General features: G+C 36.0%; 1 protein-coding gene across 1 annotated transcript in view; it reads right to left on the reverse strand.

The window, feature by feature from the left end:
- Window positions 1–246: 246 nt before the first annotated feature.
- The window catches only part of DPYD (dihydropyrimidine dehydrogenase), a 743,206-nt gene continuing 716,971 nt past the window's right edge, over window positions 247–26,481 (reverse strand). Inside the window, exons 21-23 of the mRNA XM_037498291.2 lie at window positions 19,776–19,919; window positions 4,431–4,571; window positions 247–1,683 (exon numbers count right to left, since the gene is read on the reverse strand). Coding sequence (XP_037354188.1) covers window positions 1,513–1,683; window positions 4,431–4,571; window positions 19,776–19,919 — 456 coding nt within the window. The 3' untranslated portion in view covers window positions 247–1,512. The remainder of the gene's footprint in view (window positions 1,684–4,430; window positions 4,572–19,775; window positions 19,920–26,481) is intronic.

A 26,481-nucleotide genomic window follows, 5' to 3' on the forward strand; every position in this document is an offset into this window, starting at 1 on the left:
TTTTTGCAATGAAAGATGTATTTTGGCAGAGTAGAATGAATTCAGTACAGAAACCTGTTTTAAGAGGGACAGGATGGTGAACATTTTAGAAATCACATTGTTATTATCCTCATTACATTTGAACTATCATTACATATACATTTGGATGAAATTTACTGTATAATTAACCCCAAACTGCTCCACTTCAAAATCTAAATGGCTGACATGAAATTGTATTTGTAAAGGAGGCAGCGAAAGACCGTGTTGTTTAAATGTTTATGAAATTTTATTTGGTTTTATTCAATCACACTGATTTTGTGGTAAACATGCATTTCTAAAAGTGCATAATCAAACATTTTAATTTTCTGGATATTGCATTTGTCATAGAAATAAGCCACAGAATGTTAAAGATTTACTACATATGGGATTCATATTAAAATATGCCACATAAAAGAGATAATGAATTTATAAAATGCTATTTGCTGATTATAAAAAGCAAGAAATATAAAAATATCAGTCGTTAATAGGAAAAATATTTCTTTTCTATTCCATCACTTTTGAAATTAAACACAAACACTAAAATTCAGAATAGCAAAGTTGATTTTTAAAACTTAATACATACTACCAACACTTTATTTTAATTCTTGAATACTGAAAACACATGATCCACTGCTGTAAAATTTGGTTTTGTTCAAACATTAATTGCTATAATCACGAAGGTTAGTATTAAAAGAGATGGAGCAGATCTCTGTACAGCAAAGAGCAGCTATACCCAGAGCTCCATCCTAACATCTTATTTTGTTAGGAACATAGTTTAAATATTTAAAGACAAATGTCATGTTGATTCATTGGTGGAGTTTGGACACCCGTCTCAGGCATGAATGGTGACTAGCACAGAATGATGTGAATGGTGGCTAAATACTCTTGCTTTTAGTTCAAGCACCAAAAAGAAGCTATTTCAGTGAAGGGGTCTTAAAGTTTTAGAAACCCCCTTTGGCTTTTTTCCCCCTGCCATCATAAATAATTATTTGACTTTCTTCATTTGTGCTTTATGGAACTAATTACATTTGCTTAGAAACAGTGTTAAAATTAAATGCAATTTTTAATTATAAAATGTTTCCTTGGAAACATTTTCTTGCGTGTTAAATTGTGCTTTGTTCTAAAATACTTAATTTCACTTACAATTAGAAATCAAAGACAGAGCACAGCATAGGGCAATTTGGAAATTGTCGCATTAATTGCCACAAAACAGTTATTATTTTTCACAATGGACAACTGACGGTGAACATCCAATTAACTGCTACACAGTTATTTAACAACTATCTTCAGAAAAGAATGATTCTCTGTTATGACCATTAATTGGTCACAGGCATTCGACTTTTTTTAGATTTGGAAGTGTATTTAGAAATAATTTTTATTTAGAAATTATATATTTCTTTTCATTTAGAAAGAGCTGAGGACCACAATCACAATGAGAAAGATTAGCATATGTAGGTGACCTCGAAGTTCAAGGCAATTGTTTCACAAATCACCTTAACACACCGAATTCACAGTTAAGGGCAAGCCTCTCTTTGGTTCGTAAGGTGTTGTCCTGGAAACCATTTTGATGCAGTCGATAATCGGGCAGACACTGAAGCACAGAGTACAGCCTGTGCAAGCGTCGGTAACGGTAGGCAGGTGGGTTTCAGGATCAAACTGTATGGCCTGCAAACAGAAATACAGAGTATCGCTGTCACTGCCCACAGAGGTCAAGATTGCCCCCATGTTAGTATCACCGTTTTCTCCACCGCACTAGAGCTCCGCTTGGAGACAGCTAAGGCCCAACACTGTGTTGCAGCTATAGCAACAGTTGAGCTGCCAGAAGGAGGGGAATGAAGACCAAGAAGAAATCCTTTTAAATTAGAAACACAATGTTGAACATTCCTTAGAGGCAATTTTCCTTCTCTTGTGCGAGGACATTCTCTCATTTCTTCTGTTTTGAGCAGGAGTTCTTCCACTTCCACTGGATGGGGTGTCCTCCACCTGAGGATGGGGTGCTTGCACACATATCCTTTTCCTTCTTACACTCTTTGAGCTTCACAGTGGAAAGTGCCACCATGGGGCAATTTATGTGCTAGCCTGGATTTCAAATTGTGCGTGTTTTTTCCTCCTTTCAGAAGGAGTAGAAAAAAATGTAGCGTAGGGGCCATCTTTCAGGTTTGAGGATTTCCAAACTGATTCTAGGAATGGGGCCACCACAAAGGGGAAGAAGCCCTGAGTGGCAGAGTCAGGACACCTGGTTTCCAGTCCTTCCCAAACGCTACTCTGCTGAGAGAATCAGGGCAAGCCCTCAGGATCTGAAACTGCTCAGGATTTGAGAAATTCCATCATTTCCTTTCTGCTGAGGATTTGAGAAATTCTGTAACTCCTTCCTGCCCTCTGCCCATGGCGCTTTCCCCTTCTCTGACATGAAACAATTTATAATGAGCCAAAAGAACAACAACAACAAAAACATCTGTGTAAAATATAGGATTGAGATTTTTATTTAAAGTCTGGACCTCCCTGGTGGTGCAAGGGGTTAAGTACAGCACTATGAAGTTATTCCAAAGTCTCTGCAGCACAAGTTCAATCCCCTGCCAGAGAGAGAGGGGATGCACATGGCGCAGCAGACCTCTCCTGTCTCCCCAGCTCCTCCCCTCAGCAGTGTATTTCAGTCAATATACATGTTCTGCTCCCCACTCTGTCTCTGGCGAATCCTCTCACCTTCCTGACCTCTGGCCTGTACCCCAGTTTTTGTATGCATAAATAAATAACCTTAAAAAAATAAAGTCCCAGTGATTATTTTCCTGTTAAAGAGAAACATTTTAGCAGTGGAAATCATATGCCAGCATTTCTCTCTCCAAGGGACTTCAGGGCAGCTCTGCCAGGGAGGGGGAGCATTGGAGACTTGCCTGGCTGTCTCACTCACAGAACAAGGACAGTGTTTTTGCTTAGACTGTATACTCTTTGGAGTGATGAGGTAGAGGTTGAGGAAAATTAAGAGGACATTAGCACCCATCCCATCCCTCTAAATGTTCCTTGAAGCCAGGTTTGCAAATCTTAACATTTTCAAATAATTTCTTGATTTTGACTTTTTTTTGTATTATATACAATGTGCTATAATCCAATTAAAATATTTTTGTTTGTTTGTTTGAGGCTTTTCCTCTCCCAATGGAGCAACTTGTAACTATAATTCTTTTCATTTTTATGTACATAAAAAATGAAAATGCCCTTAGAGTAAATCATTTTAGACTGCTTAATATTAAAAAAAAGTATGATCTTTAAGGAAATACTATATTATATCTGAACAAGAACTACAGCTGTAACAAACTATAAGAAAACTTTCCCACACAAACTGCTGTCGTGTTTTATAAACATTATCTCAGATGGCTGTTTGGGTGAATAAAATCTACTTCTCTTCCTTGTGTGCCCTTTTCTAATTAGGAAGCCAGGAAGTAATTGGTAAAAACAAATGTCTTAAAATCTTATACTTAAAAGCTTGCAAAGAGGGGCCTCCCTAGTGGCGCAAGGGGTTAAGTCTCAGCACTATGAAGCTAACCGCAGGCATTGCAGCTCGAGTTCGATCCCGGGCTAGGGAGATAACCCACATGGAACAGCAGACCTCTCCTGGCTTGCCCGCTGCTCCCCTCAGCAGTGTATTTTAGTAGATCTGCCTGCTCTGTTCCCCACTCTGTCTCTGGTGAATCCTCTCACCCCCCTTACCTCTGGCCTGTACCCCAGTTCTTGTACATATTAAAAAAGATGAATCTTTAAAAAAGTTTAATAAAAATAATGTTACTGTATAGTGTTTAATCTGAAGCCAACTGAACTCCCATTTTTACTGGCCTGTGACAAATACACACCCAAAGGGGGAGGAACTGGGAAGAATCTATGAATTAATGTGTCAGGAATACAAGTTGTTGGTTTTCCAGCTACAGAGGAATTCCTAGTCCCAATCTGTACAACTAATTAGTGGGAAAATGCCTTTCCTTCCTAACTAGTGTAAAAGCACAATCAATAGTGGATGGGAGAAAATTTTCCTTTGGTGGAAGGAATCAAGATCTTTTAAGGTATTGGCAATAAATTATTGCTCTTTTTTCCCTTTCCTCTGTATTCAGACACAATGCTACCTAATGCCTGTAATTATGCAAAAAATTTTTTTCTGGTTAGATTTTCCCCTCCAATTTTAGGGGTGATTAAATGATATTAAATCTTAATAGTTGTTGAATTAACTGGTTTAGTTAATTTCACTTATGGTTTTCCTTAAAGCAACACTATGTTATGAGATGGGAGGACAGAAAGTTGTGCCATTACTGAAAAGCAATTTTTGGAATGTTTGCCTTCAATTGCACATTTAGCAACAGAAGATGCTTGCTGCTACAAAAGCCAGAAAGACAAGCCTCACAGCATCCTAATTACAGCAAAATTCTTACCTGGTAGCCAGAGTCATTGCAGGTCATGTAGCATTTGCCACAGTTGATACACATTTCTTCATCAATCAGAGCCACAACATGCTCTATGTTGCTCATTTCCCCATATGATCCAAGGTACTGCAGTGCTTTTCCAATGACATCCTAAAAGATAGGCATTGAATTATAGAGTCTATTTTAAAACATTAACACATAATAATTACAATCAGTTCAAATCTCTGCATTTTTATATAATGTTGTATATGTTAACTTAAAAGGGTTTGGATGTTATAGTTCATACACACACACACACACACACACACACACACACATATGCTTTCCATAATTATAGCCTAAATGTTTCTGTGTTCTGAAAGATGGGCAGTGTGTGTGTGTGTGAGTGTGTGTGTGTGTGTACTAAGCTTAGAAAACTAAGCCCTAATTAACAACTTTCATAGGTTTTCTACAAGATAATCTAAAACAGTGTTTTTGTGAAGACAGAAGGTAGTTATGATACCTTTTTCAGTTGCTGTGTCTTCTCAATTCTGGACCTTCAAGGATCCAAAAGTAATGAAAAGTGATAAATGGTAATACACTTATACCAGAAAACTTTACATAGCTAAGAATGAAGAGAATGAAAATGTGAATGCTATGCATTTATATCACTGCATTTGGATTCTAGATTTTCACTTAAAAAAGTGCTTTGATAGCACACCCACCTGTCAAGTCTTGAAGAGTATATTTTATTATCTAAAAATTATAATTTATGCTAATTAATTAGATTGATCTAATAGCTAAATAGGATGCTCTTTTACTTTTAATGAACTAGGATTTTCATCATTCACCACTAAAGACTTTCATGTGGTTACACATTGCTTTGTTCTTCCTATCAATTGGAAGTATGCTTAATATGTGAAGCACAGATGATGTTTCATCAACAATAAGAAACACTTTGTTTCATAAAACAAAACAGAAGAATGTAACAATGTTTGTCAAATTAGTATGCTGTCAAGATTTTCTGCTTTTGTTTTCAACTTTTAACACGAGAATTTTTAGCTTGAATTCAAGGTCCATGTTCAAGGAGGTTTGTCTTACTTAAAGCCATCTTCCTATATTTACCTTGGTATTGATTTTCTGCCTTTTTTTATGACCTAGGTTACCAATTTTTAACTTCCGCAACCCCATTTTTTTCCTAACTAACAATATGCTCCTTACTTTGAGCTTTCAAATGGAAATAAAATTTACATTATTATACATAGATCATTTGTGCATCTCCTAAGGAGTAATATGATAGAAAATTTACAATATTGTTTTCACTATTCCCTTTTCAATTTGTTGAAGGTAATTTCAAATCTACTGTTGTCTGCTTGTAATTGGTGCACTTCTGTTGCCAAGTCTTCCAAATACTGAGTCTACATTATCTTTTTAATCCTTTTTGCTATCTTCTATAATCTTTAACCATTACTAATTAATTCTCCATTACTTTTAATGCAGGTACAAGAACATATTTGAAAAGTCTCATATTTTTCCTTTCTCATTTGCACTATGCAATGTTGTCTATGTAGTAATGTATATTTTTCACTCTCTTACTAAAAAAATCTATTGACCTAAGTACAGTTCTCTTCGCTAGCATTTTAGGCTTCCCACCAACAAGTTTTTCTCCATCTTATTTCTCTCTTACAAACACCACCCACTTCAGTTACACTGGACACACGCTCCACACAGAACACATTTGTCAACAACTCCTCCGGGGACTAAGTTTATGTTGAATCTTCTGTCCTGAATTGTTTTCCTTCCCATTTCCACTTTGAAAAATCCTATACATCCTTCACAGGCATTTCATGTGACACTTTTTCATGAAGGTTTTCTCAACCCATCCTTCCTTTTTTTGTCGATGTAAATTGAAGATGTGATCTTTTTCTCTCTTGTTCCTCTTCCTTCATCTTCCCCATCTTCTTCCCCATTCTGCACCCCCTCCCCCCGTGGACCATTATATTTCATCTACTAAGTAGAACTAATTATAACAGATAACTTAAAAGTCTTTACAATATATCAGTCCAGTGTCATAATTTTTAGGCAGTTTTTCACTTAAACCTTTCACATTTTATAGATAATTAGATGGCTGAGATGGAAGGTAAGAAATTAATAATGAACCTGGCATACAGGATCTGCTACGCTGACTCATCTATTTTGCTATGTAGCAAGTTCTACTTCATGTTATAGATATTTTCAATGATATTTTCTATATCATAGCTTCCTATATACTGTCTCTTAGCAGGCTTTGTTCATTTTTGTGTTTCATGTGGTGTATCTTGCTCCTGCATCTCTCTGAAACATAATGGGCTCTCAAATATTTGTTATAATGGCTTCCATTAATCTACACACTAAAAACACACCTTAATATTAGGTACACAATTGTAAGGGTTAATTGCTACTTGATATGAGATTTATAGAGCAATTCCAGCACTTCTTTGAATAATCATCAATTATTGAGGTATATTTAACATTTTCTAATAATATTTTAAGATAGTAAATGTGTGAGATCCCTCTGGCTATAGAAGGCTATTTATATGTGATAGAAAATCACTTTTGCAATCTAGTAAGTACATCAGTCAAAAACAGTTGTTTCACTGAATCTGATCACTCAAACAAATAGTACATAGTCAAAAGAGGATTAAACAGGAAACTCCCTAGAGTGTCATTAAATTTATATTATTCAAAACAAACAATGCATATTTCTAACAGATTTTACTATAAGAAGTAAGTCCAGAGTTAGTATATATTAAATATGCTGTTATGGCTCTAAGTTGCAGTTTGCTGTTATCATTTATTAAGATATTGTTTAATGTGTAGTTAAAAAATCAAGGTCCTTGGAGTCTCTAGATGTTATTAGCACATGGTGTTAAACAGTCTCCCCTCATTCATCATAGTTCTCAAGAAAATTGTGTTTGTTTTTTATCTGGAAGAGGATTAAGGAATGACAACTACTTTAAATTATTTTGGGGAAGAGCACCAAAGAAAATGAATTATCATTCCATTTGGCTTAAAATGTGGACATTTGTTTAAAATTGAAAGCTTCTTCTTCTTTTTTTTTTAAAGATTTATTTATTTATTTATGCAAGCACTGGGTACCCTCGAGAAGCGCGGGAGGGCGAGAGAATTCACCAGAGCCAGAGTGGGGAGCAGAGCAGGCAGAAGGACCGAAGTACACTGCTGAGGGGAGCAGCGGGCAGCAGGAGAGGTCTGCACACCATGTGGGACCCTCTGGTGGCCTGGGAGCAGCCGGGGATCGAACCGGTGCCACAGAGGCCGTGGGTAGCTTCACAACCCAGCGCTCAACCGCTGTGCCACCGGGGAGGCCCAAAACTGAAAGCTTCTTGCTAGTACCTCCAGCTTATGAATACTCTTGAGTATGCATACTCGAATTGGAATTTACAGAAAGACATATATAATCAACGAAACACATATGGCTATCCTAGTCTCTCTTGGAAACACATCTGCAGCAACTGGGGAACCTACATTAATTATTCCAAACAGGTTGTAGATATTACAAGGATCAAGTGATCTGCTGTAGCCACTCCTGATTCATGGAAGTGTTCATGTGTGAATGTGGGTGTGGGGGAAATGATACTAGATTTTTTAAAAGTATAGATGATACATTTGACTTAAACATGTGTTAACTAAATTAGCATCGTGAAAGACTACAGAATTCTATAATCAAATCTTTGTCAATTAATTTGTTTTATAATCAAAAATATTTTAAAAAGCAAGATTAGATATCTTTGCTGTATCATAATTTGATATGCTTACGATGAAGAAGTTCGTTTGGGCCTATTTTTAAGTTGTGATTGTTTTCTGGTACATAACTGTCCTTTCAAGTTTGTCTTCTTTATACCTTATTAGCATAATTTCTGTAATTCCCGTAAAAAATGTCATTCAAAGGCCAGGAGCAAGGACAACATGCTGTGGGCAATCACTGTGATTTCTATCTGAAAGGGACTCAATATTTAAATTATTTGTGTCTGTTTAATCCCTTTACCGTTTTCTTATCTGTACTATTACCAATGTCACCTATTCTTATCTTTTACACCAAGTTCACTACTTCCTTAATAAACCTATCAAAATAGGAAATGAGGGAAATTGGTTTGTTTTTACTGGATTTATGCTGACTATCAACTTCTTTACTAAAATGTTCTCAAGCCAAATGTTCAGTGATCTTCCCAGAAGTTGACAGGGGTTAGATTTCAATCTTTCTAGCCTACTTCTCTTTTTCCCCACCTCATACCTTTTCCTTTTCTAAAGAACCTGGGACATCACTATTTCTGATGTCTGGGAGGCAGAGAGGGTAACTGCACCTTGAGAAAGGAAGTCTTGAGTTAAAGGCTTTTAACTGAGTATTCAGCTTGAATACACTGAGAGGAGAAGACAACGGCAAAGGTTGATCAGGAAATAAAGTAGTAGGCTGGTGGAGGGGAGGGAAACAAGTAAATCAAGAGATGAGCAGAAGTGAGAATCTGGAATTGAAGTAGGTGAAAGTGCGTGAGAGGAGCTTATGCTTATTCACAAGGGAGACAGATGTGTCAGACTTAGGTGTGACCAAGATTGGCTCAATGCACATCTGTGCCCCTGATCACATGATACTTTTAAGGTAGCAAGCTCTTGCCAGGCACTTTGCCTTTAAATTTATCCAATGTGTTTTTACTACATCCATATGTATCTGAGGCTCTCTCAAGTATATTTTTTCCTCTTCTTTTTGGTTCTAAGAATATTCTCTATGAGAGACACTAGAGAGATAAAAGGAGACGAACAGTTCTCTCTAAATGTAACTTAACAATATACCATCTGCTCTAAGTAGTTGCTGTGTTTTGTCTTTTTGTTACCTCTAACAGACAAAATATATTTCCAGTTTTCCTAATAATATTTTCTCCAAATTCAATAATGTCAGGTTTTGCTACTTCTAACTCATTCTTAAATCTTGATGTCACTTTTTTATGATGATCACGGGTACTGTGATCTATATTTTTCTCATACAACCATTGAATTTTGAGTTATCTAAATGCTTCACCCTTTTCTCAGTCCTCGAGAAAATTTGTGATTATGTCAGAAAATTTCTATTTGATAGCTTCTCATTTTTCTTGATTCATCTTTTCAGGTTAGGGTGGCTGACTACGGGATTCTTTTCTTCAGAAATCTCTAAAATTAGATATACTAAAGGTGGGATACTTACATATATAAGCTCAGACATCCTTTCTGTGGCCTAGTCAACTAAGATGATGTGAGATGGTTACTTTGAAGAGAGCCTTTAACTGCCATTTTCCCAAAATGTATTTTTATAAGAGCCAGAAGTATGCAGCACAGCCTCTCATTGCAATTCTCTCTTTTGTGAGATTAAATTTCCAACAAGGCAATTCAATAATTTTTCAGAGGTTTTGCCTTTAGTGGAGTGGGATTTCATCTGAAGTCCGTAAAGTCTTACACGGCTCCTCTATCTTGCCTGTCCATATGAACCACTGGTTATGGGGTCTCTGATCTAGTCCCAGGATAACATTTCTGCTTTTCTTTCATTTTACTCTCCTGCAGCTGCTTCCTCCCTGTCTGTATATTTTTGATATCTACTGCCCCGCCCCCAGTCCCTTGATTTAGTCCTATTTATTCTAAATAAGATACATGTTTCCTTTGTCAAAATCTGGTCAGGAATCACATCTCAAAACAGCTCCCTAAGACCTTCAGAGAAATTTTTTGCTGAATTCTGTTCATGTTTCTTAAAGTTGAGTTTGATAATTTTTCATCTGCCATTTATCGGTATATAGACAATTGAGAAAGCTAATGCTGCCCCCAGTCCATTTCTCTGGTATCTTTTCAGAATTGCTGGGAAAGTCCTCCGCTATTTTTCTTTTCATGCCATCCCTTTTATGCTCCATAGTATCTAATATGGTCTTACAGTTTTATCTGAGTACTTTTCTCCTTCCTCTCACAATTCAATTGAAATAATAAACCACTCAATCAGGCTGACTGGTCTCCTGCCAACACTGTCTTGCTAGTCTTATGAGATACAGTCCATCTCTTACTAGAAGCAGCAGGAAGAAGAGATGAAAACATCACTAGTGTTCCTAAACCATTCATTTTCCTACCCAGAAATTCAAAGACGTTTGAGATACATTCCTGGCTTCACAAAGAGAATGAGAATTCATTCTCATATATATCAGCAGAAGTGGGAAGCATTCGGGGGACATTATAAGTCTTGGCAGACACTCAAGACTCCGTTACATGCTGCTTGGGAATAAAGTGTGTTTCTCACTCAGCCAGGCTAAGTGTGCACACTGTCACTTCAGCTCTCCTCGGTGAAGAGACACAAACCACCTCCTGTTTGGTTTCTTTTCTATAGCACAGGTGAAGTGGTGGAATGTGTCAGGAGTTCCTTCAGAAGGTCCTGGTTCAGCTACAGAAGGAGCCCTTCATGCTTATTACATGAAATGTGCTTCTTATTTGTCTCATTCTTCCTTTAGGTTGTCCAGCACTGTTACCATTCTCCTTCCTTAGCATTCTTTTGTTTAGTTCACAAAAGAAGCCGCCCCATAATATGGCAATATGCATGACACTCTGTCACTATGAAATGGAAATCAAGATGTGGGATTGATAAAAAGGGAATCAACGGGATGCCATGCCAGAGAGGGCATTTCCTATGTAGGACTGAGGGCCTGGGAGATGATGCTTTAGTTTCCCAAAGAGGCAGGGACAAGCTGGAATGTGGGTCTGCTAATAACGACTTCCGGTTTTCATGAACCCTGTTACAGCATAATGTTGTCAATGACCACTGTAGATGCTCTAACTGTAATTTTCAGCACGTTAATTGGCATATCTGGTCCTTTTATATCAGGTTGTTAAGACTGATCAAGACTGTGTACTTTGCCTCTTATTGCTATCCAGCCTATGAATTTCAATTGAGCAAAAGAATGATTTTACCACTTTGATGCTACTATGTAGTGACCCAGGGACTATATGATATGGGATTTAAGGTCCTATTATTCCAAGTACCTATGAACACTCTATGTTGCAGACCTACTGATTTGCTTAAAATGTCACCTTATCTCCCTTCCTGCCCCCATCCCACCTCATGAGAAACAGCAGAAAATAGTGCTGAATAGCCCAAGCTTGATGACAGACTATGGAATCAAATCTTGGTTTTTTGATATTGTCCTAGCTGTGTGACCTTGGTCAAGTTATTTAACTTCTCTGTTTATCAATTACTTAATCAGTAAATTAGGGTAAGTATTGCTTCCTGATAGGGTTATTGTGAGGATTAAATGCGTTAATTTATAAGCACGTTAGAATAATGCCTGAAACCGCATAAGTACTCAATAAATATTAGCTTTTATTATTAATTCTCTGCTTAATTAACACTAATTTATTAAACTCCATGTTAAATATCACCATCTCTGTGAAGCTTTCCACAATTACCTGAGGCAGAACTAATCCCTTTCACTCTTCTGTTTTCCCAGAGCATTTTGTACATATTTGATTGAACTGTAAATAATTTTTAACATGTGTCTTTCTCCCTTGTTAGACGATGAACTCCATAAGGATAGATTTCTTTCTTTTTAAAATTCATATTGTATTCCTAGTTTCTAGCACCATTCCTGGATTGCGGTTGAGTGCATAATGAATATATGTTAGTGCTACATCCCCACTGAGATAGGAAAATCCTTGATACTTAGACCAGGCTTTGTAGGTCTTTGGACAAAGACCTGGTCCTTAGTAGACTACTGGTCACACAGCAAATACTCAATAAATGTTTACTGATTGACTGATATTGAAATTGTCTACCTCTGAAGCAACAGACCATTAAATCTTATCTGAATCATTTGAAAGGAAAAAAGAACAAAAGATGAGATTTACTGAGCATGGCTTGCTTAGAAATAATATTGTCACACTTATAACCAACGAAGATGGGGTAGATTAGAAACTTGAATGCATGACTGAAAAACTTGTTCAGACAAGAGGGGCTTAGTTAACTTTGTGGGGCACTGGGGCCCTTTCTACAGCAGATGGGGAATAATATACTGTGTGAGCTGAGAGGATAAACAAAGCAGCGTCATGGAGTTTAAACTATCGAGCAGAGGAATCTATAAGGAGGCCAGCAGAGAGGAGGGGAGAAACAAGCTAAAACAAACAGATGGGTGGACAGAGAAAATATTAAGTACCCAAACAGATTAACCGAGGTCCTCCAAGAAAAAGGGAGGAAGGAAAAGTGTTATGTCAAGAACAGAAGAAACAACTTAGGGAGAACACAAAAGTAATAATGAAGCAGCAGAGGGAAGTGCATAGCATGCCTGGTTGTGTGTGTTACGATAAAACAATAAAAGCACAAATAGCTACACATACAATAAAAATGCATGTGCTGCAGATGCAGAGAGAAAATGACTCAAAGGGAATGTGGCTGTTGGTTTCAACAGGGACCAAACAACAGCAGGGTACATCATTCAGGTGAGGTCTGAAATACTGGGCAAAGGGCAGGGTAGTCATGAAAATGACAGTAAATGTAACTAATATTTGGATAGACTAGTTGTATATAATACTTTACACACATCATTTACTCAAAACAATGGAGTTGAGGTCTTCTGGCATTATCTAGTATTTAATCTCCCTCCTGCCAATCTCTCTCCTGGACTATCAGAAAGTCCTTCACTGGTTTCCCTGCTTCTGTCCTTGCTCATTTAGGATCTTGTATCAACACCTCAGCTAGAATAATCCTTCCGAAAAGTAAGCTGGATCATGTCATTCTTCCTTACAAAAAGACTTATTGGTCTGCTGTCAAGGACTTTCCTGTTTCTGGGTCTTAACACTTTTCTGCTATTTCTGAATGAAATGTTCTCCTTCTGGATATCCAAATCCATATCATTTCCTCTCACTTTTTTATGTTTACTCAAATGTCATTTAATTAAGCAGACATTTCCCGACTAATTTCTCTAGCTATTTCTAGTCTCCTAAACCTGCTGTATATTTTCCACAGGTGTAGAATTTGTTCTCATGTCTATTTGCTTATCATCTGTTACTCCTTTTAAAAATGTAAGTTGGACTTCATTTTGTTTACTATTGAAGCAGTAGCAACTACATCAGTGACAGAACAAAGTGGGTGTGCAATAATAATTGCTTGAAGAATGAAGAAATGGGCATATGGGTGAATATAATTGTTGTCAAGGTCAGTAGTAAGTGCTCTGACCTTGTGGACCACTTCCTCATTGTTAAGACTTTCTCCTTTTTTTGATTTCCTCCACATCATCATTTTTCCCTGGTTACTCTCCTATTTCTTGATCACTTTTTCTCATTTGCTTTCCCAGAATGTCCTACTCCCTCATAGGGTATTAGGTTAAGTGAAAAATAAGAACGTCTATGCAAAGCTTCTGTCCTGTGTCTAGCACATAGTAGGCATATATAATACAGCAGCTCTCTTCATATTCTCCGGCACAAGACCATAATCTCCTGGGATTCACTAATGTCAATATACTCAAACCTAAATTATTCATCCCACATCAAAAAACCTGATTAATCCTAAAAACACCAAGAACAAAATCCTGATTATCTTCTTTATCTCTGTTAATAGGGTCATCAAAAATCTAATCTTATCCCCTTGATTCTTGACTCCTTACTATCCTTCATCTCTCAACGTTATAATGAGAATCTCTAAGCTTTGAAGAAATTAACAAGTTCTTGTCAATTTCATCTCTGCTTCTGTCGCCATAACCAGGGCCGCTCACCAAATTCAGGACCACATTCTGGATAATCTGGAACATTCCTCTTTCCTCTTACTCCTCCATGTCTACCTAGTTGACTGGGCTTCTTAAATGCCACTTCTTCATCTTGGCCCCTTTAAACTAAAAGTTTTTGCTCTAAAAGAGGTTCCATGTGTTCTGTATTTTTTTCTATAAAGCTCATATCATTATAAATTAATATTATTAGTATGATTTTTTAAAAAAATCTTTTTTCTTAATTCTGTATGTTTCACAAATTCAAAAATGCAAAAATGCAAATACAATCTCTGTATCTGTTTTATTTATTATGCTACAGATGATTGATACCTATCACATTGCTTATCTCATGGTAAATATGCAGTAAAGATCTGGACATACATGGGCTTCTTCAAAACTTCCAACATGGTTGGCATCCAAAACTTTAGGTATTTTTACTTACTTTGTTGAATTCATTCTATTGGACAAAATATAAATGGAAAGTCCCTATAACCTATTAATTCCCTCCACCTTTCAATTTATAACATAACAGCTAATAGTAGGTAACATTTATTTAGGATTACTTGGGGCAGGCACCATACTGAAAGCATTTCACACATTACTCAATTTATAACCTCATGAGACAGACACTTTTATTGTCTCCATCCTGCAGATTAGTTAACTGAGCAAGTTCATGCAGCCTGCAAATGGACTTGAGCCCAGGAAACTTTCCTTCCATAAATGTAACCTCCTAAAATCTTACAATCTTTGTCATGTTTGCTATGAACAAAAGCATTTCTTAAGGCTTTTTTACGGTCACATTTTTGGACATGGTTATTTACGAAAATGACACTAGTAAGATCAAACTTGGTTTCATTAAGCATGGGTGGCATGCAGCAAGTAGTAAATTGTAAGAGATGTCCCTCTTCTCATTCTAGATGACTTAATATATTGTCTGGACTCCATTTCTCCTCTACTTGCCAAGAAAATGGCTTCTCTAACCACGAATCTTCCTGAGAACATCAGCTAGTCTCTCCTAGCACATATACACACACAAACCTACATTAGCCCAACAGAAACTAACCTTTCCTCTACTCCATTTCCTCTTCTTGTCACTTCTCATCCTTCTTAAATTCAGGAAAGATATAGCATTGCATTCATTCTGATCTCACTTTCTCAATCTCCCTTCATTCTTCAATCTACCAAATTTTGGATTCTGCTTTGCACTGTCCCACTGAAAGTGCTTAGGCCGAGATAAACTAAAATAGGAAAGTCCTAAAGGTTATGTTAAAGAGTTTACCTTAATGCCAAGGTTACGATGGAGGAATTTTAAGCAAGAGGTAAAAGAATCAGATTTGCATTTTTGAAAGAATACTTTAAAAAAGTTGAAGGACTCTTTTAAATTACATAAAAATGTCAGAAGAAAGTGGGAGTCCAGTTAGAATGTTCCAGATTTCCAGGAAAGAATGTGCAAGATATGAATTACAGATGTGGAGGAAGACTTGAGATAATAATGAAAGACACTGGTGACTGATTCATGAATGGGATGAGTAACAGGATAAAATCTCGGCTGAATTCCATGTTCCTGGCTTCTGTAAGAGGATGGGTAGGGTTTTGTTTATTGGGACACAGGACTCAGGAGAAAGAGTATGTTTGGAAGGAATGGTAGTTTACTTTAAAGTATGATAAGGTGGATGGAGACAGATCTGAAGCACAATAAAGAGGGAGGGATGGAGAATAGTTTTATATAGGGAAAATGTAAATGAAGCATAAAAGCAGATAATGTAAAAGCAGAGATATGAATACAGACACCAACACGGCCTCTCTCTACCCTCTTCTATTGCCACCAACCTCAGTTAACTAATCTAATCTAACAGGCATCTATCAAGTAAAGCTACATACTGCTCTTGAACTCATCCATCTTCTCAACAAGGGCCACTTTTCTCTAATTCTTCCATCTGTTTTATTATCAAGAAGAAAAAGGGTCTTTATTGAATGTATTTCACAGTAAAGAATCTGCACTCTAGTACAAGCAGCACTTTTGTCTTCATGTAAATATTAAAGTAGTACTTTAGGTCTTGCTTTAAAGGAAGGAATTTATAATGGGATGACTCTACTCCTTATATGGAATGTAAAGAAGTTAAAAGAAAAAAACAAAACTAAACTATATGAAAATGGGCCTTCTCTTACACATTTTGACAGAATGTAAATTTGCATATTCTTCCTAGAAAGCAGTTTGGCAAAATATGCCAAAATTCCTATGATTTCAGCTGTAATTTTTTTTTGAGCAATCAAGAACAGGTCTAACAGAGATTTTTGTATAATAATAGTTATAATAACATGATTTGTATAAAATTCTGGAAACAACCTAGAGATGCAAAAATAGGTTTATTAAAAAAATCAAATATTATGAAAACATTAAAGTGATATTAAAGTTATAATGAGCAGTTTGTGCAGAAAAGTTAAGAGAACATCAATATTCTATGTTTATTTTAATACATTACATTTTGGATATAGAAAAAGGACTAGAATTTTATACATGTAAATTATAATATTTCAATTATAGGCACTCTTCCTACTGAACTCTGTATTACTAACATGAGGACAAAAACAAAACAATCAAATGAAACCACAGCATGTTGGGAAGGAGGAAAAAGGAGGGAGAAAAGAGAATTTTTTTGTCCAGTAGTCTCACTTGACAGGTTTCTCTTATTAAATATTTGTCCCAAATAAAATGATTTATCAGGTAAACAACAGTGACAAAACCCTCATGCCACAATTCCCTTATTAATATTCTTCTCATTATTCTATGTTGACATCTTTATCTTCCAAGATCTATCATGTGTTCCATATATTTTCTAGAATGAACCCAACTTTTCTAATCTCTCTTATGAGTTAACCTTTTAAATCTCCTAAGCCAATAATTATCAATTCATCCATACCCCCATACCACTGTTTCCTATGTGATATAATCAAATTATTTCATCTTTCTTTTTTCCTCAATTTTCTGATCAGTAAATGAATGTGAAGACAGTATCTATTCAAGTACTGAAGATTAATTGAGATAAAACATGGATAGCATTTGGAAGAGTATTGGCATATTGAAGTTATTGGCTGCCACATATCTTCATGGGACCTTCTGGGAGGTAAACTTTCTCTCCCACTCTGGAAAGTCATGTTGGAATGTGAGTGAAAGTGGATTGATTAGCAGACAACTGCTCTAATTAAAAATATAATCATAGGGGCCTCCCTAGTGGCACAAGGGGTTAAGATGTAACCTATGAAGCTGTCCACAGCCTCTGCAGCACAAGTTCAATCCCTGGCCAGGGAGCTACCCACACGGCACAGCAGACCTCTCCTGTCTCACCCACTGCTCCCCTCAGCCATGTATTTCAGTCCATCTGCCTGTTCTGTTCCCCACTCTGTTTCTGGTAAATCCTCTCACCCCCTGCACCTCTGGCCTATACCTCAGTTTTTGAATGCATAAATAAATCTTTAAAATATATAGTCATATTGATTACATATATGTTGACATGTATACATATGAATATAACATAATTATATATGATCTATATGATCACATATGAATATGTATATTCATCTATATATCATAGATATGATATACACATATATCAGAGGTCATCTGAAGCCAAGATGGATGCAAGGGTCTCATGCTTCAAAGATGGTATCTAAAATGTTTTCAGGCTCATATAAAATGCAATACTAGGGATATTCCAATTTGGATAATCTCTAAAGTGAGATAGTTTAGGAGAACACTGTAAAACTGTGCCATATTTAATAGCACACCTCAACTCTACTTGATACTTAAAAAAAAATGTTTACCTAATTTCCTGACTTCACCTTTCCTAGGTTTACTTAATTCTGCTGAGTTTGATATTTTATTTGGATTGGTGATCGACCAGCTTTAATTCAGCTACAGTAGGTTTTTTCTTGCTTATTTCATTTTTGCTTCCAAGTTACCAATACTTTCCCTGAAGGAAGGTCAAAGTGCTTTTATAATCATCTTGCACTTCTTTTATTTCATACATAAATGTTTCTTTTGAAATTGTTATACACAAGGAAAAGATGGAGCTCTTATATTTAAATTCAAATTAACCAAGAAAGACATAGATTTGTCACAATTCTCACCTTATCCCAAATCATATAACATGGGTGCAGGGTTGGGGGAAGGGTTTGTGAAGAGCTTGTAGGATCTGGCCTCTTTTACCATCACTGTTCACCCTTTTAATAGCACACAAATATTTTAAAGGGCAAGTTCAAGAGAATACTGGGAGGCTATTATGATGTGAAATGTTCACTTTATCTGGAATCTTGATATCAAAGTTCTGGTAGAATCAGTCATTTCCGTTTCCTTTCAGAACTCAAGTCACTTTTAAATTTCAAATTATCAAGTATAAACTTTATTGTTTTTAGAACAAGACCTTTTTTTTCCTCTCATAGGCAGAGGAGGGTTCCAATCCTCACTGACACTCAAGGTGGATTTCATGAGGTACACTTCAGAGCTCCTGAGAATAAGCTTCAAATGGTGTTTCAAATAGAAGAGGGTGACATGAGAATAATTTGTCACTAAATAAGAGTAAGTTTCAGTAACTGCGGAATACATTCGGAGATGGTGGTTTCAGAGACAACCTGGGCCTTTCTTTATTATGACTGCTCTAAGACCATTCTCTCTTGGGGGAGCTGAGCAGGAGGTAAGCAGGTGTGGTTATAAAAGGACAACCTGAGGGATCTTCATGGTGACCAAACTTGCATACGCTGAGTGTGGTCGTGCATGCACAAACCTACACGTGTGATGAAACTGCAAAGAACTAAACACACACACACAAACACACACTGGTGGAAGCAATATTGGAGAAACGAGAGTAAGATCAGTAGATGGTATTTATGTTGTTATCCTGGCCACACTGTATTCTAAGGTGATATCTTTGTGATAGGGCATTGCAGATTTGCAATGTGTTACCATTGGGGAAACAGGGCAAAGGGCTTATAAGACCTTTCCATATTATTTCTTACAACTGTATGTGAATCTCCATCTATCAGAAAATAAAATGTATTCAATGAAACAAAAAACAAGTTAAACATGCAAAATTTCATAGTGATAATTTTTGCTTCTGACCCAGGAAGTAATCTGAGACCCATAATATGCACAGCATTCCAAAGGCTGAATCAGAGAATCATTAACATTGATGTTAATGCAGCATATTGATTACTTAGTACTGCTTACTAAGTACTGATTACTTAGTACTGCATTACTTAGTACTGCATGACTAATACATCTAATTACTTAGTACTGATTACTTAGTACTGCATGACTAATACATCTCTTGGATTAAATTGTGAATTGAAATAATTTTTAAATGACTATGACAAGACAAAAAATTCACCTTAATATTTCCTGGCACATATAATGTATTCAAAAATTTGCCTGAAATACATACTTGAAAGTGCTCTAAATAAATAGAAAATATTTTAAAAAGAGGCTGCCCTATCGCCATAGAAGTTTGAAAACTTTCAGTCTATTTTTTAAACAAAATTAGTGATAAGTTTAAGCAAATTAACATATAATCTATATTGTATATTTAAACAGTAAAACAGATATTTATATACTCAGCTTAATTCTTACCTTAATGGCAGGAATAGGCTTTTTGGGGATAAAATGGTTTCTCTCAAGTGGTGGAATTGCTGTATTTTGTTCTTTCAGTCGCATCTTGTTCTCTGCTATGATTTTCTTGCGCTGTTCAAGATAAGGTCCAAAACTTGGCAGTTTCTAAAAGGAAAACACACAAACAAGAAATCACATTAGCTCATTGAAAACTGTGAAGATATAAACACATAAATATTATAAATATTATCAACAAACAAATGTGTGTTTTGAGATTATTTCATGAACACTGTAACGAGGTCTTCTTCATTCTTGCATCACTCGTCTTCTAGGTATCATTTTCCATTAGGTATTAGTTAGAGGACAGCAGTTAGAGAGCACAAAAGCACAATTCCTTTACCAAATATGTATATAGCAGACACACACATGTTAATTAAAATACACTTCTAAATGGAATAAAGTTCAGAATGGTAAGCCAAATCCATTCCTTTAAAACAATAGCCATTAGATAGACCATTTGTTTGGTCTGTATAGGTAGAAGGTGAAACCTATTGGTGATTTTTCCCTCTTCATGAGGTTTTTAGCAAGATATATACACAGACATAGTCCCTGACAAATGATTTTGTCAATAGCAAAGTACTTTGCCGAAGTTCTAATCTGTATCTGTATTTTATATTGTTCAAATTCTTACTACATCTCTTTAAAGATTGTAATAAAGTTAATTTCAATTTACTAGAACACCTGAAAAAGAAAATGGTAAAAATACTGATTTCTCTGTACAGAAAATGAATTTATTTTGCATGAAGGAAGCAAAAATAGAAATGAAAAGCAGAGGAAATATCACAGTGCTTAAACAAACTCCATCAGTATTCAAAATCACACCATGGAGCTTTAAATTTCAAGGTTATTCAATAGTGCTTCACAAAAGTTCATTTAGAACGATACCTGGTGTCATGGAAAATGGTAAGTGGTTTTAAGTTAACACAAAAATGCCCTCACGCTATTCATTATCCTACAATTATTTCCTCTTCACTTTGTCCTTCTCCTCTTCTAGAACCTTTGAGCTTCACTTTTACTGTCATATATTGCTGATGATAGACACCGCTGAGTTCCAAATGTCCTATGTCTGCCTGGACCTGGAATTGCTAGGTCTCTTTTTTAATACTGCCAAAACACCCTCTGTCTCTCCAACAGAATAAAGCCCATTTATCTAGCTGATGGCGACCTAGAACACTACAGCACTCCAAGGTCATCCTGCTCTCTGACCTAGCAAGTTACTTTGGTTTAAAATCACACTTGTTTCAAAACACTGGCTCCACTTGCCAAGTTGCATGCAGCCCCAGGAAAATAAGTATCTGGTTCTTTACAGATGTCAACAGGGTAGGTAAACTAAACTAAAACCATGCTCCAATTTAACCAAACTGCAAGTGCAAATTTATAATAGCAGAGCATATTTCTGTGAAAATATTTAAGATTATTACTTCCATTATCAATTTGCTGTAATTATGTCAAGTCAAGCAAATGGAAACAGTGCTATGAATGCCAAATTAATTTATATATAATTAAACAGGAACTATATACTTAATCTCTACACCTTAATGCTTTCCTAAATTATAATATTTAGAAATCACATTATTAGGAAACAATATGATGTAGTGAGAGAATAGACTGCATCTATTTTACCATAACGTGATGCTGTCTGGTTAAACAGCAAAAAATCACTAAGCATAAAACAAATCCTCAATACTTATCACACATGTAAACCTTCTTAGTGAGAAAAGATAATTCTTGTTTGAAATGGCCTCTTGTGAAATGACTACTTCCTATAGCAGATGAGGTGTTAGGGATTACGTTTGGAGCCAAAGAAATCTCTCTGGAATCCTGATTACACCTCATAAGGTGGTGAATGTATGTCATATGATATAAATCTTGTCAAAATATCACTGTCTCTATTCTTCTCTTATACATCAAGGGTATATAAATCTTAATCTTATATTCTTGAAGATTATCAAGAATGCTTAAGTTGAAACATCTGACCTCTGTCTCTAGCAAACCCCTCATGGTAACAAACTCCATGCAAAGAGGAACAATTACCCTGATTCTCCAATTGGGTCACACCACTTAACACCACCTAGTTTTGCCTAAGAGCTTTACAAAATTTATTTGAAAGAAATCATTTTTGGAAATTTTTGAATCTATCTTCTTTTAAACAAAATAAGAGGAAATTTCTCTCAGTTAATATTGTTTTTTTTTTTTATTTAAAGGGAAAAAAATAAAGCAACTCTATGAATAAACCTAAATGATGATAGGGTTAATCTTGATAAACCCATCATAAATTGAAAATACTGTAAGTGGAAAATGCATTTAATGCACTTAACTTACCGAATAACATAGCTTAGCCTGACCCAACTTAAATGTGCTCAGAACACTGACATTATCCTACAGTTGGGCAAAATTACCTAGCACAAAGTTTATTTTACAATAACACATTGACTATCTCATGTAATTTATTGCATACTGCACTGCAAGTGGAAGCAGTCTGAGGAGCATGGGATGTCCACTCTCTAGATCACTTAGCTCTCTGTACTACAGCTCACGGTCCTGACCAGCATTGTGGGAGAGGATGATACTGCATCTCACTAGTCCGAAGTAAGATCAACATTCAAACTGGAGGTGGTTTCTACTGAATTTCACACCATGAAAAAGTAAGAAAGCTATTAAGTTGAACCTTCATAAGTCAGGGACTATCTGTAGATAAGTTTAAATCAGATAATTTCAAATGGTTCCAATGATAATATTTCTGATAATAGTAGTAGTGTAATAATAATAATAATAATAATAATAATAAATACCTTGGTGTGAAATAGAATATACCTTGAGTATGAATCTACCAGCCTGATATTTCTACAATATTTTGTAATGGTTGACCACATTTGCTATACAAAAACTATACAAACTTCCATGGTTAACCTTAGTCCAAAGGAGAGGTTCTCAATTTAACATAAAGAATTCTACAGAATTTTCTATGTTAGGATTAGAAGAATCCAGAGAAAAAATTTTTCTTCAAATTGTAAGTGCACACACACACACACACACACAGCGTCAGTGATTGCCCCCTTCAACTCTCTACTATTCGCCTCCAAATCTGACAGGATCCATTGTGCTAGTCCCTCACTGCTATAAGGCGATCTCAGAGGCCGCCGTGTAGCACCAGCTTCCTAAATCTTCAAGGCAGCAATAGGCATTTTGCTTTCTACATTAGTATAAGAAAGTTAAAGTGTCTTTAAACAATGACAATGTGTATATTTGATGCCTCCAGGATATTTGAGGGCTGAACATTTTAAAAGTTCAGTTTTCTGAAAATCTAAAAGATCAATTCTCCCCTATGCCAGTGGATCAACTTTACAAGTCTTACACTTAGGCACATGTTTGTGTTCTCATCTTGCCACAAAAACAAACCAAAGAAAAACAAAACTAGGAAAAGAGTGAAGATGAATGAATAGTCGGCCACTGTATATATGTGCAATCAGTGATGATTAATAAAGCATTTAGTTCAAATCTCTGCCTGAACATATAGTTAATTGATTTCCTATTGCAGGAGGAGAAGCAGCAGGGACTTTTCCTCTTCATTCATTATTTTCTTACAGGAAAAGTTGTAGCCCGCGGTAACTCAAAGCGAGAGGTTTTGAGCATCATGCTATATTTCTTAAACAAAGGGAAAAGTTTTTAGGACTATCAAAAGCTGCTTTATAACTGATGAACTGAACAAAGCTCAGAAATGGTGTGATTTTTGTTTCAATAGTTTCTCCAGGGATTCATCATTGATGAATTTGTTCTCACTAGAAAAGCTAAATCCTACTCATTTAAAGATAACAGTATCTCACACTAAAACTGTCTCTATCCAGATATAAAAAGCATTACATTGCCGATAGAAAAGTGACAACATAATGAATCAACAATGATACCTTAAGCCAGCAAAGCTTTAAGGTAAAGAAGTCTATTTGGATTATAATTTATTCATGGATCAATCTAAAGGTAATTGAGCATATTATGAAGTAGAAAAGGGTTCTTGTTTCTAATAGAAGCAGGCACTGGTATCTTCCAGTTTAAATTGCATAATTTTTATGAGAATGGCAGCAAGTTGGCTAATAGCACTGGTCTATAGTGCTGTAATAAATCAACTCCATTCTACTAATCATACTCTCTTATCTGATTGGTAAAAACAACAGCAAGAAAAGTAATTACTTTGATTTCTAAATTGCAGTAAGTTAAAAAAAGATTTTAGGTTTATATGGATACAATATATACAGTACACACGCATATAGAGAGTGCAATGTATATATACCCATATAGCTAGACATATCATGACATATGTGTGAAGGTGTGCATATAGTGATCAGATGAGGAATAACTTAGATGTAAAGGAAGTATGTTTCACATCTCTCTAAGAAACTAAGAAACAATTTCTTTGATACCTATATGATTAGTTATACTACTTATTTTTTGCCATTTATTCAACAAATACAATATCAAATTCCTACTCTGGGGAGGAAAGTCACCTGTGCTACATTAAAGGCTAAATAATGTCCACATGCTGTGTTTACACATGCAAATACTTTTTGTCATTCATTAAGGTTGAGTTGTAAGATTGAATTGACTACTGAAGTTATCTAAAGGCATAATATGCTAAGCTCCTTGGAAAACTGATCTCAATGGAATGACCACATAGAAATCAAATGGGGAAAAAAGGAAGCAAATAAATCTTAAAGAGTTGATCTTCAACAAAACTCTGAAGACAACTGAGCTTTTTGGATATCTAACATAAAAAAAAGTGGAAACACAATGGGTTGGTTCTCTGTTTCTTTTTGGTAAACAAACCTTCATTTCAATTACTGTATATTCAATGTGATGCAAGGCAGAATGGTAGATAGAAATGAGAAATCTGTTTTGTTTGGTCTGAATTCAGTTATTTCTTTTCTTCTCTTCCCTGACTAACAAGAGTGACCATTTTCATTTGATCCTGACTTTTTTTTTTTATTTTCAAAATTCATTTTAGCATACTTTGGATTCAGAGGTTCAGATTTTCACCTAAGTAAATGGCATGTTGCTTAATCACCAATGTAAAATAAAGCAAAGTCTCATGTTATTATCAAATTTGGATAATAAGAAGACACAAAGAGAAGGACCATCCCTATATTACATTACTGTACGATATGCAATGATGCAAACTGGGACAGTGGAGGTGGATGTGAAAAATATAGGAAGTTTATAAAAAAATACCTATTAGTTTAGCCTGATGAATGAAACCTCCAACATATGATCAAAAACCTGATGTCTCTATCAGTCAAAAGCAATGCTGGTTCATGTTTCAAAGTGAAAGTAGAAAGGCAACATTTGCATAGTGGTGAGGGTGCTGATTTAGAAGTAAAATCAGTTTTTCAATCATTAATATGTGACCAAGAACTAACTACTTAACCGTTCTGCTACTAATTTTCCTTATCAATGAAATGAGAATGACAGTATCTACCACATGATGTTCGTATAGCTTTAAATGGAATAATGTTTGTAAAGTGCATGCCTGTCAATTTATTTCCATAAGCTCTAACAGCTTATATGGCATTGTGTGTCATGGTCAATAGTTCCAGGTTGCTCATGTGTCTGCCCTGTTAGGAAGCCCTTCCCTGTCTTTTTCACTTGGTACATGTTAACAACTCTGGCCTCTTTAAGTTGTTAACAAGTTGGTGTTTCAGACTCAGCTTAGTCTTCATAACATCTAAATTATCTCTCTTACTGATTCCCCTTCAGAACTAGAGGTCCCCACACTGTCCCAGAGTTCTCTGGGCATATTTTGATTCTTGCACTAACTGCAATGTCTTATCACTATTTGCCTGTACCACCATCTTCCACACCTGAGGCCTTAGACAGTTTTTGACTTAGTACATAATAGCTACTCAATATGCTTTTAAAAACTTAATGAATATCTTGAATGCATTAAAATGTTTGAGATTTAAGATATCCCCGAACAATTATTTTCAGAAAGAAAGTAAATTATATAAACAGGCGCTTCTTAATAGTGGAATTACGTGAAGTAAAAAAATCATATTTACACCATGACTGTGATTCAGAAATTCAAAATCATTCATACAGTGCCAGATACTTGAATTTAAGGTCACAATCTATGACCTTAAAGAGTCCAGAGTTGTTAACAAGTGTAGTACCTTGGGACAAAGACAGTGGTAGAGGTGATACAGGAGGTTAGAGAGGCTGTGACAATGTGTATCTGACTCAGGCGGAGGCCAGGGCTCTTCAAGAGGAGGTGATAGCTGAGCTAGTTCTGAAAGATAAAGTGAAGGTAGTTGGCAGGTAGAGAAGATGGAGGTGTGAGGGTCAGGAAAGAGGAAGAAAATCCATCCTCCAGGTGGAAGAATACAAGAGAGAGAATGGTGACACTTTGGAACAGGTGCTAGGGGCCAGCAAACTGCTAACCCTCTTGTGTTTAACAAAATACAAGAGGGTGAGGCACTTCCTCTGTGAAAGGAAATCCACCTGGGCACATTTTGTTATGAAGGGACAAAGTCTGAATGTATGGTAAGAAGAGCGTCAATCAAGAGAAGGGCATGTAACACAAATGCAATGACAACAAAGGGTGGAGCCTTGCTTTTTTCCCAAGTGTTGTGCAGGTGCGGCTGTCACCAAAAAGCTAGGAGCTAGTTCTTTCCAAATGCAG

This window comes from Talpa occidentalis, unplaced genomic scaffold (assembly GCF_014898055.3).
Source record: "Talpa occidentalis isolate TD23 unplaced genomic scaffold, MPIMG_talOcc4v2.1 talOcc4.9, whole genome shotgun sequence".
Taxonomy (NCBI): Eukaryota; Metazoa; Chordata; class Mammalia; order Eulipotyphla; family Talpidae; genus Talpa; species Talpa occidentalis.